Source organism: Pararge aegeria, chromosome 13 (genome assembly GCF_905163445.1).
Source record: "Pararge aegeria chromosome 13, ilParAegt1.1, whole genome shotgun sequence".
In the NCBI taxonomy this organism is placed as follows: domain Eukaryota; kingdom Metazoa; phylum Arthropoda; class Insecta; order Lepidoptera; family Nymphalidae; genus Pararge; species Pararge aegeria.
The window spans coordinates 1,168,582-1,184,669 of record NC_053192.1 but is presented as its reverse complement, the minus strand read 5'-3'; the positions used below and the strand labels follow the sequence as shown (position 1 = coordinate 1,184,669).

The window sequence follows — 16,088 nt, the reverse complement described above, 5'->3', positions numbered from 1 at the left end:
CTACATTCTAACCTAACCTAACCTAAGAACATTGAATTATACATAATAAACATTGATTTAAAGTTACTATCGTAATTCATACTATTGTACTAAGCATAGGTACCTAAATCCTGACTCTGATATTATATTCCTAACTGATTTAGTTTCTAGTTTAGTACTGATGCAGTGCAGAACAGTGCAAATAATACCAACATTACAATCTACCAACATTCTGAAATATATCAATGTCAGGGAAATGTCAAGGCACTAAGTGTCAAAAAGACGAAAACACTAAATAGTTCAAAACTCAAAAGCTCAAAATCTATTCAAAATTAATAATTATTTTTGCAAACCTATTGTTATTTGATACTGTTTTAATAATGATGGGAAACGTGAGCCCCGCCGCAAAGCACGCTGTATTGTGTTTCTCATTATCCTGCTTTGTGTTTATTGTGTCGCTGTTTTCATCCAGTGTTCTGGGCTTCACGTCTGAGCTGTGGGCTCTAACGTACTGGGGCCCTGGGCTATACTTCTGCCTGTTCAACTTCGTTCTGCGATACTCCCTAAAAGGCTTCACTTATGATGTTAGTATAATAGATCCAATTAGTCCACTTATCTAGCTTCTTTTTAAAACCGTCAATAACGTTGTTTTTTCGGTTGCTGGAACTACTACATCTGTGTATACTATAATCGTGATTCATAAAATTAATGCTAATGTTTTAAATATTTCTTAAAATTTGAATGGTTATCATGTTAATCAGTCTGACTTCGGTATTGTATTATTGTATATTCTTTCACATCTTTTCTGTTATACATTCACCTGGCTTCATTCTAATTTTTTTTTATTTGCTTATCATCTATATGTTTTCAGTATTTTTTTTAGTAAGATAGCCTTTCGTACAAATTGAGATTTGTAGTGCATTTTACACCATATTCTACATACTTCAAAGTCAGAGACCTATTGAAAGCAAATTTGATCCATACATAAAAATTATCTATTTTTAGAAGTGATAGTGATAAATTCCTTTAATTTTATTACTTTAAACTACAGCTACCATGGTTCTAAAGCCACACTGGTCTAAGAAGAAACAGCATCTAAGCTGGGTGAATGTTTTATCAAATAGAATAGTGTAAAAATCACTGCTTTATTTAATGAATACATACAGGCATAGTTATTAGTTGTTTTCTCAGCTTCCCAGTAATAATAATAAGTTGATTGCACTGTAATATTTTTCTGTTAAATACCTTGTTCACATTTCAGGTAGCAGTCAGATCAGCTTTCCTAGGCTCTGTGTTTGCAACAGGACTCTATTTTGCAACTTATGACAACAGCTATCACATATTTGGACTTTATGCCATGGCTTTCTCCATGTTCCACTTCTCAGAGTTCCTCTCTGTAGCTTTGACTAACCCTAAAACTTTGACTGTGGATTCATTTATATTGAATCACAGTGTGCAGTATTGGGTTGCTGCTGTATCCAGTTGGGTTGAGGCAGCAATTGAAAATTATTTCTTTCCTGGTAAGAATTTTGTCATTATTAATCTATCTAGTGATACAATCCAGTTGCAATTATTTAGTAAACTGTAGAGCCTTTTATCAATTAAATAAATGGTTTCAACAGTATTGAATTACATAAGACAACACAAAGTTTACAATGGAAATTTCTATTATAAACTTTGTTTTGTCTTATGTATTAAATTAAAGTCTAAAGTGTTGAAACTTTAACAAACAAAACAAAGTGTTATCATTAAACACACCTTTATTGCATACTACAGAAAGTCAGAAAAACAATGAAAACACAATAACTAGTAGCAAATGTCTCATGTTTCTAGTATTTTAGGTTTTATTTGTAATAGATATACATTATTTCACAAAATAGTTACATATAATGTGTAACTTTTTGAAGGCTTTATTTTCTAATTATTTGCTTTTAAATCTATTATTAATCAGTTAACTTATTTGTTATGTGTAAATAATATGAGAATTCCCTTTTTTATCATTATCATGATCATATCAACCCATTACTGGCCCACTACAGGGTCTCCTACCACAATGAGAAGGGTTTAAGGCTGTAGTCTATCACGCTGGCCTAGTGCGGTTTGTGGACTGTCTGACTGAATGTATACAAAATACCATGAGATTTTTAATTCTGTGGATGGATTCTGTGGATCTCTGAATATCTTTTATTCATTTGATTTATTTATTTAGCAACGCACGCCGTGAAGACATTACAGTTGCCCAATTAGTCTCCCCGGAGCTTTTAAAAGAATGTATGAATGAGTAATAATTACAACAAATTAAATTAAACTAAAACATAAAAATAAGCTGTATAACATTAAGAGTTAAAAAAACAATAATAACAATAACCAAAAATTCTAATTCAAAATAATAATAAAAACAAAACATAATTGATATCTTAGATTACCAACTCTCTAATAACATTTTAATTTGCTTCTGGAGCTAAAGGGGCAGAGTGTGCAATATGCCAGTTCCGAATTACTATTAGTTAGGTCATTGAGCAAGCGTAGCGCACGAGTCAGTGGGACTTACATGATGGTTCACATTACAATAAAACTTCAGGCTTCTCCAACATGAATGAATCCTAGAAGAAGATAGAAGTATATTTAAAATGCATATAAAAAATTTTCGGAACCGACAGTATTTGAACCTGCGACTTTCTGGCAATCGCTAAAATTAAGCTACGGCTCTCTCCTACCATCGATGCCGAAATTAGCATATGCCTTTTACACAAGTCTCATAGCGACTGTAGGTCGGTTCCGAAAAAAATTTATATGCATTTATAGAATTGATAATTCCTCCAAGTGTAGGTAAAAACACTAATAAATATTATAAAATTGTTAAGTTAATGTTTCCTTAAGGTAACGAAGGTTGTTACTGAGATAAAATTTCGCATTGATAAAGCATTAGCATACGTTCAACTTGATTACAGAAGACGTATGCGAGATTCAATTAAGATTGTAGTCAAAGGCAACATTTTAGTGGCATGAGAAAAGCATAGATTAATTTATTTATTCAATTACAAGTCCATTACAATGTCATATAGGTTACATAATTATTATATTTTTGCAAAAAATAATGTCAATCTGATGTTAACATTTGAAATGGCAGCCTGTGAGGGCGCTGTAACCAGATTGAGAGGCGGACTTATTATTGTCAATATTAAATATTCTCATCTAGGAAGTCGTTTATTTTATAATAAGCTTTCTCTAGCAAGTTATGTTTTAAGGATTTTGTAAATAAGTTTATACTTTCTTGAGGCTTGGCCAGAAACAGGTAGCAGATTAAAAAACAGATAAACTATCGCAAACATCGAATTTTCAAAGTGTTAGATCGGGCCTGAAATATCTTTATAAATGATATGATATCTATTCTTATGTGCGTGAGTATGTCACTGAACTCCTCCTAAACAGCTGGAAAGATTTGAATGAATTCGTTTGGTTGGCACCCTGGATGGTTTAGATTCACAAATCGGCCCGACAAATAGCGCTGGGGTCCGCTAGTATTCATATATATTTTTTAAACTCAAACTTCTCCTTAACGTGACATAGCTATATTATAAGCTGCATTGCTGTGTTTCAACCCGAAGGGCCTGGTTGCAAGTCGGATTAAAACCTACGCCTCATGTTGATTGACATTGTTGCATGTGTTCCTTGCATGTCCTGTGAAGTGTTGTTATAGGTTTATTTATAGGTGATGGCTTTCAACCTAACGTAAGGTGCGCCATCTGCTTGGCCAGTAAATTATTAATATAGAAATTATTAATTATTAATATAGAATAATAAAGAAAACATGTTTGTAGACAGATGATATAGGTATTTAAAAATATTTCAATCAATAGCCTTTCATAACGTTATCTGTTTCAGATATGAAAACTGTATTCTGGCTTTCCCACATAGGAGTTGTGATGTGCGTAGTTGGCGAAGTGATGAGGAAGATGGCAATGTTCACTGCCAAGACAAACTTCAATCACCTTGTGAGTTACACAAAATTATGTTGTTATGAATAATTTAGTTGTCTTATGGATGTGATGTACTAATATTATAAATGTGAAAGTGTGGATGTTTGTTACTCAATCGCGCAAAAACTAATGTACGTATTTGGTAGAATTTTAGCATGCATGTAGCCTTTGACATGGTAAAGAACGTAGGCTACCTTTTATACCGATTCCTTAAGTAGTTCCTGAGGGAAAGTTGAAAATTGTTTACGAGTTAAGCAGGGGGCAGATGAGCTTTGAAATTTGGTATGTCGCCTATGCTATGGAAGAGGACATGTAGTTTCTATAACATATCTCAAATAGTTCTTTAAAATGGTAAACGAAGTCGCGTGCAGAAGCTAGTCTTCTATAAATCCGAATCCAGCTTCGGGAATCACTGAATTTTCATTTAATTAAGATGTTTGTGTATTGTTGCGCTTGTAGTTTAACAACATATTTTACACTGGGGGGCTTTGGCCGTGGCAAGTTACCACCGTACCGACAAAGACGTGCCGCTAAGCTATTTAGCTTTCCGATACGGTGTAGATACCGATTTGCTAGCCCAACAGTTCAGCCCTTAACCATCTTAAGGGCTGACTTGTTGTGGAATATAAAACAACGCTCTAACAAGTTAGTTCGCACCTTCATACAAAGCATCTTCACTTAACACCAACTAAGATTGTTGTCAAAGGCAACATTTTAGTGGCATGAGATGTATTAATTTATAGCATAGATTAATTAATTTATTTATTTATTCAATTACAAGTCCATTACAATGTCATATAGGTTACATAATTATTATATTTTTTCAAAAAATAATGTCAATCTAATGTTTACATTTGAAATGGAACCCTGTGAGGGCGCTGTAACCAGATTGAGAGGCGGACTTATTATTGTCAATATTAAATATTCTCATTTAGGAAGTCGTTTATTTTATTATAAGCTTTCTCTAGCAAGTTATGTTTTAAGGATTTTGTAAATAAGTTTATACTTTCTTTTTCTTTTATATGTTCCGGGATTTTGTTGTAAATTTTGGTTTGGGCCGGTGCTGTGGATTTTTAATTTAGATGGCGGTAGGACAAAGTTGTGTTTGCGCATGCGCCGCAATGTATCCTGCCGGGGCATGTCTTGGAGTTTTTTTTTAAAAAAAATCGGGATGTTTTCTTACAAATTTGCATGTTTCTAGTATGTATATACAAGGCACGGTCAAAATTTTTAACGATTTAAAATGAGTCGCACAGCTTTCCGTGTTTATAATATTTTTTATAATACGAACGCGTTCGTTCGTTCGTTCGTTCGTAGTACAAAAAAAAAATCTGCATTCCCTTAGAATGTCCATTTTACTTATAAAAGTAGCAATAAAAGTTAGGTACAGGTTTACGAACTACAGCATCATTACCGGCCCACTACAGGGAACAGGTCTCCTCTCTGAATGAGAAGGGTCTTAGTCCACCACGTCGGCTCAGTGCGGATTGGTGAATTTAACACGCCCTTGGAGAACAGTATGGATAACTATGCATGCGGGTACCCTCACGATTTTCCTTCAGCGTTGAAACATGTTATATATTAGTTTATTATTTTTATATTGAAAAGAAACAGGCGTTACTTTGTGGAAGATAATTTTAACGTGCAAAATGTGCGTAGAGGGTACATTGCCGAAGATATGTTTGGTGTGGAATATAAGGATTGAAGAAATTATAAATTATACCATACAGATTCTCCAGCTTTTACCGAAGTATAGAAAATTAAGCTTAATTTTTGTAATTTTTGTTAATGTATTCGTATGTTATTTGAATGTAGGTTTATAGTAATTTCACACCACCTATTAGTTCTCGCTCTTGTCATCCTAATTCTAAGGTTACCTGGGAGAGCCGAGAGAGAGATTGCTTCTAAGCGATAAGGCCGCCTTTTGTATTCTATGCCAGTGTTTCTCTCTATTCGTCCTTTATATTGTGTAGCGGTGTACAAATAAAGAGTTTAAATATTTTATTGCTTTAAACCTATATGAAATTTAGAATATAAATATATAATTAGATAAATACTAATATTTTAGTTATTCTTTGTTACTATCATCATGCCTATTGTATCACACATATTGTATTGTATTTTGATACATAAACAATCTTAAACTTATCTTATCTTAGGTGCAGACTGTGAAGAGCCCAGACCACCGGCTGGTCACCCACGGGGTGTACCACCTCTGTCGCCATCCCAGCTACGTGGGCTGGTTTTATTGGTCTGTTGGCACTCAGGTAAATATAAGATTCTTTTGATGTGAAACAATGGGATTAAAATGGTAAAATGGGAAAAAAAGTTTGTGAGCTTGTGAGGTAACATCCTGCGGGTTTGAAATGAAACGTGCGCGAGGTGTTTTCACTATTTTGGACACAATGCACTGCATGTAATAATGGCTGAATGAGGGTTCTGTATGTTCTTAAATCTGTATACATAGTATAAAACAAAGTCGCTTCCCGCGTCCCTGTCTTTCCTTATATTATATGCTTAGATGTTTATATAGATAGAGTGATTCAAAGAGGGAGGTGTATATGTATAATACATGCATAATATACTGGAGATACACATAATTCTAGGTTTCTAATGTTTTGTCGTAAATAAACACATTCTTTTGCGCTTATTGCAAACGCTGACTGAATCCTACGAGCGCAAAATAATGTGCTGCAGTATTGTATGTACACTTTTATAAAGTCCGCGACGGGATATGTTTATGTCCAAAAAATAACCCATTGTAACCATTTTTATCTTTTACATTCTATGATTTATTTACAAAACTATTGATGTGAAACATCTATAGGCGGAGGGTAAACCTGATTTTTGGCGTGGCGACACAGGCCGTGGCGACGCATCTCCACGCTATATGATTGAATTTTAGTATTTCGTATGTAACAATAAAAATGAATATCAAATTTGTAATACAACAGTCGTTATTAACCGACTTACAAAAAGGAGTGGTTATCCATTTGGTTGTTTTTTTTATTTTTATTTGTGGAACAAATTTGTAATGCTTTAATCTTTTCATTATGCAATATCTGCAATAACAGAAAACATTTTCGATGTTTCACATCTGCCAGGCGTTCCGTGACGGCTCACACGTTTTTTTAAATTATCAATAGACCAAGCAGATCCACCAACCTGCTATCTGCCATTTTAAGCAGAAAACCATTGCCTTTAACTGCTTTATAAGCAGTTTTATTTATACAGCTCCAAGGGATTGCGACTTTAGTCGTAGATGTTTATTTACATTATTCATACTCTTTATTTATACTCACGACATTTTAAGAAAAAAAAAACAGACTCTTCAAGTAGTAGGGATACGAAAGGCGGCCTTATCGATAAGTAGCGATCTCTGCCAGGCAACCTTAGAATTAGGAAAACTAAAATGAAAATGAAAAGAGCATACATACGAATAACTACATACTAATACATAGACCGGAATACACACATAAAGCGATATAAATATTGATAACGACTTGAGGTCTTTTTTTGTATAGTATTAAAGGCAAAAAAAAAACAAAATTGGATAGAAGCAGGTGCTACTTTGCGGAAATCCATAATATTTGAAAATTAAGCTTAATTTGCTATACTCCGCGAACAGCAGGAGAATCTGTATGGTAAAATTTATAATTACTTCAAATTGTTAAGTTACAATTATTCATTGTAAAGTCAACATCGCCTGAGGATGCTCCGGTTTCGGAGCTAAACGTGCGTAGAGGGTATATTGCCGAGGATCTGTTTGGTGTGGAGTATAAGGATTGAAGAAATTATAAATTACACCATACAGACTCTCCTGCTATTCGCGGAGCAAATTAAGCTTAATTTTCATAATCAAAAAAACAATAAAGATATTAATTTCAATTTGAGATCTTTTATTTTTAAAGTATTAAAGTCAATATTAAATCACTGATAAGCATGACGGGAGCTCCAACAGTATATTGAAAATATTGAGCAATAATTGGGAAACTCTTTTTATGGAGCACTCATACACCAAGTGCTCAAGTGGGTAGTTATTTTATTTTATTTTATTTTTTCTTTAATTAGAAAAGCAACAGTTGTAGATACTTAATAGTTAACAAATTGGTTGACTTAAAACTAATAACATGTTTCCACAGATAAGTCTTATATAAACAAGGGTACCTGATAGAACCCAGCAATAACGCAGCAAACTATAACAAAGTGTTAAGTTTACCTAGCATGCAACAGTTTATCTACTAAGTTGCGACGTACACTGTTCATATGACCATAAAATAAGTCAATTTCGGGATCATTGTAAACATAATTAAGAAGGCGAGAGACGGATTATAAAGTAATTAAATCTATTCTTAGTTTTAGTTATTAATTAGGATGTTTGGCCAATTTTAATTTATAAAATAGCTAATAAGATAACTGTTACAAGCTATAGTAGCTAGTAAATAAATAAATACATTTCTATGACTCAAGTCGTAATCCCTTAGATCAAACTTTTTCCACTTACCGTCATCGTAGATGGCTGTAGATGTCCGTAGATGGCTTCCAACTCTTACTTGTCCAAATATTACTTTAAAAAAAGTGTTAGCAACGGTAGTGCATATTCTCCATGCAATAATTTTATTGATTTATCTATTCCAGATAATCCTTTTGAACCCGATCTGTGTGATCATATACACCCTGGTATCCTGGACGTTCTTCAGGGAGCGCATCTTCGCCGAGGAGATGTTCCTCATATCTTTCTTCGGCACCCAGTACCTGGATTACCAGAAGAAGGTCGGAACCGGTCTGCCTTTCATCAGGGGTTATATACCTGGTTTAAATGGCGCCTGGTGAGAGATGTAGTAGAAACAACTGGAAGTGTTAAGGTTCAGATTTGCAGAGCTGCTCTGCTTTATGTGGCCAAAGGAGTAGGTGCTATATAAATTGTTTTATTAGAAAATTTCAATGTACATATCTATACTAAAAGTATTGCGCTCTTACTTAATTTTAAGTTCTTTGAGATATTAACAAATCATTATTTTCTTTTAGTATCACCCAATACAAATATATTAAGATATTGCTGTACCAGTCTAAAGAAAAACTACGTGACACCTGCGTTTCTTTTCTCCATTCAGAGCACACTGGCCAACGTATGAAATAGAAATAAGCATATTTTGTAAATTTAAGTATTATTTATTTATTCATTTTTCTTTAATTGGAAAACAAACAGTTGTAATTGCTAAATAGTTCAAAAATTGGTTGACTTAAAACTAATAACAAGTTTTCTCAATAAGTTCTATATAATTAAGGGTACCTTATTAAGGGTAATAAGGGTAGCAAACTATACCAAAAAATAAGTTTACCGAACATTCAACAATTTATCCATATTACCGTAATATCAATAAATTTCGAGGTTATTTTAAACAGAATGAAGAAGGCGAAAAACACATTACAAAATAATGAAATCTGTTCTTAGTTTTAATTAAAGGTATGTGCAGAATATTTTTATGCCTAGGTAATCGGGAGTGTACAAAAAAGTCTAATTTACTAAGTAATTCCGGACTATCTATTGACTCTCTAACAATGTTAAGTAAGAGACAAACGTCGGCAATGTTTCTACGTATATAATAACGTTTTCGAAAAAAAAACAGTAATCCTTTATAAGGTATTAATTCAAATTAAAAATTTATTTATTTCAAGTAGGCCCAGTTTATAAGCACTTGTGAAATGTCATGTCAGTCTGTTGTAGTGTCCTCTATCACTGGTATAAATTAAATAAAAACTCAGTAGCGTACAAAACGAAAAAATAGATCAAATCGGTATTAGCGATACGAAGGCGATTGTTTTTTTTTTTGCATAAGCTATATGTATATCTTGAATTGCGATCTCATGGAATTTTGCATTTATGTTATTGTTATTTTGCTCGTTTTTTTATTGATTTAGGTTACCACTAACTTTGAGTGTTATTTAAGATGCAGTAGGTATGTTTTCAGTTTAAAGTAGTTTAGACAAAAACCAAAGTACAGTTGTAAATCGAGATAATTTAATTGAATTGTAAAAAAAACTCAAAAAATAAATTACTGACTCTGGTTTCTGAATTACGTGATAGGTATTCTAACATGCTTATAGTCTCATGAACATAAAGTTTCAATGGCTAAACACAATAGTTATTTAATTATTTAATTTGTTTATTTAAAAATCATAAAAATCTTATTTATAAGCACAATCTGGTGTTCAAATAAATTATACGTAAAACATTAAAGTACTTAAGTACCTATTTATTGTGAAAATAAAATCTTTAATAAACACAATTTGTAACATAATATTTTTCTATAAATGTTCTACTCTACCTAATTACTGTAAATAGGTAATAAATGTAACTGAATTGTACATATTATATATGTGTTTGTGCTTTATGTATATGAATGTGTGTATAGACAGTTTAATGTGTAAACGGTTGTGAATGACGTAAATAAAATTAATTATTATTTGGATTTCAACACCTTATCAAATTCCTGAACGCGACATGCTTAGGTACTTTTATGCCCGGCCGTATTGGCCGTGACGGAGGCCGGTGCCATTGAAGGGTTTCCGCCACCAAAAACCTAACATATGCCCAACCTCGACCGCTATACCCTCTTCGTAGCGCTGGTGGTGGAGACAACTGGTTGTTGGGGTGGGGTTTTTATATGAGGAAATAAACTGGAATCCACTTTGGAAATTACCTGGCCTAAAGGTTATCTATCGCTGTCATCATTTTAAGAACCACAAACAAAAAAAGCATTTAGTTTACAAAGCATAGGTCTCCTGCTACTATGAGAAGGGGGGGTAGTCCACCACGCTGACCCAGTGCGGATTAGTGGACACCACACGCCATGAGGATTAATCATTAAAGCCGCATTAAGAATTTACTGCGAAGATAAAAAAAAATAAAGAAAGAAATGGATGTCATTGTTTATGGATGGGTTTTAAAAGAGGTGAGATTTTAAGGATACTTTTGAACGGTAGATGGCTCTAGTAACATTATTTGTAAAAGTTTGTAAAAAATGTTTAAGGGGTATGTCTATTGATTTATTGTTTTACAATATCTCAAATTGTATAAAAACAAAATTAAAACTTACTCAATTATTTTTTTCAATAATTTTATTAGAGCTTGTTAATAACATTTGACTATTTGATAATAGATGGTGCTGTTAACAGTTTTGCTACTCAACAATGGGTGGCGTTGTCTCGAAAATAATTATGCAGCTGTGCATCTCTATCGAGTAACCATCTAGGTTGCAAATTTCCTACTTCTCTTCCACAATGAATGTAGTATTAAATGATTTATTTAATGTTATACGTAATGTTGAAATGATTATAAAATTTTTGAACTCTATATCTCTATAGCCTCATTCAAAACTTAAACGTTAGATTTAAACAAATCTGAATCTAGCTACCGCTTTCCACACTCCAGACTAAAGCCAATAATTTGTCTGTTAGATTCTTATATGTATGAATTACTACTTAATCTAATATTATAGTATTTTTTTAATACGAAATGTACAGTTAAAACTCATACCTATTTATTCATCACTGATGACTTCGGTTTTGTTTTTCTTTCTTTCTACATTTAAAACACCATCTCCGCTCTCTATATTGTCCTACAAAGATAAATACTATAATTAGGCTTTATGGTGACAATGTAAGTTCTTGAAAGTTCGATTTCCATTACAGTATTTTATATTTTTTTAGATGCGGTCCGCCGGACCTGTGATGGTTTTCTACAAGAATAAGTTTATATTATTGCGAGTAGCGCAATTGGATGTGAATACAAATTTCACTGTATATTTATTTGCCCCATATTATAATTGGACCTAAGCTAAAATCCAAGAAATTAAGCTAGATGAATATAGAATACATAAGTATAATGATATGGATATAGCCATAAATTCAAATCCAATTCAAATTCAAATTCTTGCTTTCGGTCGCCGTTGAAGAAGTGATGTTAAGTCATTATAGGTTTATAGTTTCAAGTTAAAAAATCTGAACTGCCGGTCCTCGTTTCATCCCCTTATAAATGCATTTTCGAAGAATCCTTACTCAATGCACAATTTTAAATAATGCTATATCCACCATGTAAGTCAGTTTGTACACGACTTCCCAATGACGGAGTGTTTTTTTTTTCCCCCATAATTTGCTAGTGCTTGAACAAATTTTGAGGTACGAAATATCGTTAAAATCCTTACATAATACTAAGCTATTTAAAAAAAAATGATTTTATAGTGTCATTGTCATATGGTGAAAACTCGTAATTACTGCAGGCGTATTTTATTTACGTGCTTTAAACGTAGAGATTGTAACCAGCATTCGTAACAGTAATACATACGGTGTAATAGTTTTCCTACTGTATTTCCATCCGTGTAATTAGCTTTCAGGTGCATAATAAGGTAAAGATATCGAGTATTACCTACTTACCACGTTGTTCGTAGATGGTCTAGGAGTTAGCACGGTCCACTAAAGATCACAATGTACTGGGTTCGATTCCCAGATCGGAAATAATTTGAGTTAATGCAGTTTTTTATCTAGAAATTGGTAGTTAGGAAAGTGGCGTTATCCTCATGTCATATTAACCCATTGGATAGAAGAAGTCTTTACTTTGCGAAATTTCATGATATATTATGATAATTAAACTTAATTTACACAATTTTTTACAGCGCATCCTTAGTTATTTTGGACATATCACACGCCGCGGAAACGAGAGCATTGAAAAGTTGATAGTGGTTGGAAATGTAGAAGGCAAACGTCCCCGTGGCAGATCTCCAACCCGGTGGTCAGATCAACTGAGAGAAACTGGTGCCCGTACCTTCTATAACGCAATACAAATGGCCAAAGACAGGACCCGATGGAGAGAGATCTTATATGACAAGATTACTCGCCATACCAGTGATCACGATCCTCAGTCATGAGGGAGCGACTAAAGAGAGAGAAACTTAATTTGATACACTCTGCGAAAAGCAGGAGAATCTGTACAAACACCTAATAGATCTTCAGCCATGTACCCTCTACGCACGTTTCGCTCAGAAACCGGAGCAATCTTAGGACTTTACAATGAATAATTGTTAAGTCAACAGTTATTCATTGTAATCATTGTGAATACCTAATTGTTAAGTCTTAGTCTATTGGGGCATCATAGGAAGGCTCAGAATCACTAAACGGGCAATGTTGGCAGTATCTCTACGTGATCAAATCAGGAATGAAAAGATCCGTAGAAGAATCAGCGTTACCGACATAGCTCAGCGAGTCGCAAAGCTGAAGTGGAAATGGGCGGGGCACATAGCTCGGAGAACAGATGGACGTTGGGGTTCCAAGGTGCTGAAATGGCGACCCCGTACTTTACCGGTGCGCAGCGTTGGTCGACCCGAAACGGGGTGGACAGACGACATCAAACGAGTCGCTGGGAGCCGCTAGAAACAAGCGGCCGAGGACCGTGGATTTTGGAACTCCCTTCATAAGACCTATGTCTAGCAGTGGACTTTAATCGGTTGAAGTGGTGATTATGATGATAGTTAAGTCTTAACAATTATTCATTTCCATTATTATTCACTTCGGCAATGTTCATAATGATGCCGAAGATCTGCGTGGTGTGGAGTATAAGGATTGAAGAAATTAAAAATTACACCATACAGACTCTCCTACTTTTCGCCGGAGTATAGCAAGTTAAGCTTAGTTTTCATAATATATCATAAATATGTCATATTAAGCCGTCTAACGAACGTCCGAACTAAGCTCACTCTCCTACGAGAGATCCCAATCACAAGAAGTGGGACATTTTTCTTTAATATGCTAAGGATGGATGCATGTCTTAAAATTAGATCCATTCTTTAAGTCGTCTCTGGCCTTTCGCGAAGCACCTGAGTCAAATAAAAAGTTATAATAAGTAGGTATTTAGTTAAATAACAGAACAGGTAATGAAACCTTCCCTTCAATGCCCTTCAAGGTCAACAATCGCCCCGCAGAGAGGTCGTCAACAATGCAGTTACGTGCAAAACGGAAATCACAACGAACTTTATATCGGAGTCAAAACGAATGGCAATAACACAGAATTAAGAACCGCAACCGAATAAAGAAACCGCTTGTTTTTTCGCATACGGTAAAATCTGCAGATATTGAAAGAGAAAAGAGCTTTACGATCAATATATAAACTTGGATCACGGGAATCGCTTCGTGAAAAATTTAAACAAATGGATAATCACAGTTGCTTCGCAATGAATTTATAATAATATAGCCTTTGTGAGACAAAATATTACTCTTTATAAAAAAAGAAGCTGATATTAACAATCGACTTGAGTGATATCTGCATATCGTCTGCAAAAGGTGCAGAACTCCTTCGTGGGGTTGAGTAGGTGGAAAAGAGCAACTACTGAGTTTCTTGCCGGCTCTTCTCGGTAGAACCTCCTTTCCGAAATGGTGGTAGAGTCACTAAAAACTAACATACTTGACGTTTCAAAAGTGCTTATAAAGTAGGCCTACTTGAAACAAATAAACTTTGAATTTGCATCAAAAACACTTTGTTTCTAGATCTGACGGTTAATCACTTCATTCCGTTTAGTGAACTGTGAACAGTAATTATTTTACCTCTAAAATGCTAAACATTTTCGATAAAATGGGAAAAGTTTATGACATAGCAACGTTCCATGGGTTCCCGCCAGATGTGCCGGGCGTTTTCACTGTTTTTGGACACTGCACTTTATGCGATGACGATTCTGTATGTTCTATATTCTATGGGCAATAATAATTGGAATATAGAACCTATTTTATTTGTATAAGTGATTAATAATTTAGTAAGTCGCAATATATGCAGTTAGACCGCTCTTCCCAGCTCCACAACTAGGTCAGAATGAGAAGTGTTTAGTCAGTAGTCCACGACGCTGGATTAGTGCGAATTGGTGGAATTCATAAGTCTTTGAGAACATTACCTATAGGCTATAATGTTTTCAAACACGTGTGAAAACCACCTTAGAAATTGTAGCACTTTAAAGCATGCATGCGTGCCTGAAGTCCTAATTTATAGGATATCACCGCTTTTCAGACAGAAAGTTATAAAATTACAACGATAAAAAACATAGATACAATTAAAGTTAATTACCTAATAACATTTCAGTTAATGTATGCACTACAAATGCCTACTTAACTTCACTTAACTTAAATATTATTATAAAATGTTAATTGCCATGATATAATAATACTGTGCAGTGTGTGAACAATAAAGTTTAGTACATTAACAATTATCATAACATAATCTACTGCTCTAATTCTCAGGCTTAGATTGTAGAAATTCATGAATTGAATAGAATAAATAATTCATTATTTAACAGGCACTTTTAAAGCGTTATTTAATTTATGTCAAGACTATATCTATCCAAGGCATTGACTGCTGGTTGGTAGACGTCCGGGAGGTATACAACGGGTTCCCCGGGCGTATAACGAAGCCAACAAGAAGGACATGCCGTGGTGGTTTTTAGTTTGAGTATACCCCCTTTAGAAGGGGGAGTTCCACATAACCTCCGTCCTGCCCAAGGGACGGAGGTATCAATAAAGCTTTTTTACCCAGCCAAAACGCTAACGAAACTACTCCTCTGGTACAATTTTTTTGAGGAATGTCTCGTTTTAAAAAAAATGTACAACTCACACAATTTGAGGTTATGCATCTTTTAACATGACATGTTATAAGATACATACATACATAACCTAGATAGACATACATAGGTAGGTAACCTACAGACTTCAAAACCTCTTATTTTTTGGGAAAATTAAATACAGAATATTAATTATTATCCAGTGACATATACCTTTTTGTCAGTCCTTAGGGAAGGCCTCGCTCCGCTCGGCTTTCTGGTTGTATAACGTTCTAACCTAAGCTAACATAATTTTTTAAAATAGATACATTTTGAAAAAATAAATTGTAAATTTGAAAAATTCAATATAAATTTTATTTGTCATATAAATAATATTTCATCTTTATTATATTTTCTCTTTACACATCTACGTTATTCGATTTGGACTTTATTCGATTTGGCCCAGGCCAAAATTTTTCATTTTTGTACTGTCGATTTACACAAAAACGCATATATACGCATTTGCTCAGAACAGGAAAAGCAGTTTGTAAGG

The 16,088-nt window shown here is 34.0% G+C and overlaps 1 protein-coding gene across 3 annotated transcripts; it reads left to right on the top strand.

The window, feature by feature from the left end:
* The first annotated feature begins 254 nt into the window (after nt 1-254).
* LOC120628999 (protein-S-isoprenylcysteine O-methyltransferase) lies at nt 255-10,140 on the top strand. Of its 3 annotated transcripts, none has more exons than XM_039897712.1 (5): nt 256-563; nt 1,241-1,499; nt 3,865-3,974; nt 6,119-6,226; nt 8,598-10,140. In XM_039897712.1, the coding sequence occupies exons 1-5, from the start codon at nt 360-362 to the stop codon at nt 8,790-8,792; spliced, it is 876 nt and encodes a 291-aa protein (XP_039753646.1). In that variant the 5' UTR covers nt 256-359; the 3' UTR covers nt 8,793-10,140. The 3 variants fall into 3 exon arrangements, with proteins under 3 accessions (XP_039753647.1, XP_039753646.1, XP_039753648.1); XM_039897714.1 differs by lacking the exon at nt 256-563 and adding an exon at nt 602-750; XM_039897713.1 differs by lacking the exon at nt 6,119-6,226 and having other exon boundaries at nt 255-563.
* Nucleotides 10,141-16,088: the final 5,948 nt, after the last annotated feature.

Excerpts from the sequence above, each read along its gene's own strand:
- LOC120628999 (XM_039897712.1), top strand. The coding sequence starts at position 360 with ATGATGGGAAACGTGAGCCCCGCCGCAAAGCACGCTGTATTGTGTTTC. Across the intron at positions 1,500-3,864 it reads TGAAAATTATTTCTTTCCTG|ATATGAAAACTGTATTCTGG; the intron begins GTAAGAATTTTG and ends TATCTGTTTCAG. Across the intron at positions 3,975-6,118 it reads AGACAAACTTCAATCACCTT|GTGCAGACTGTGAAGAGCCC; the intron begins GTGAGTTACACA and ends ATCTTATCTTAG.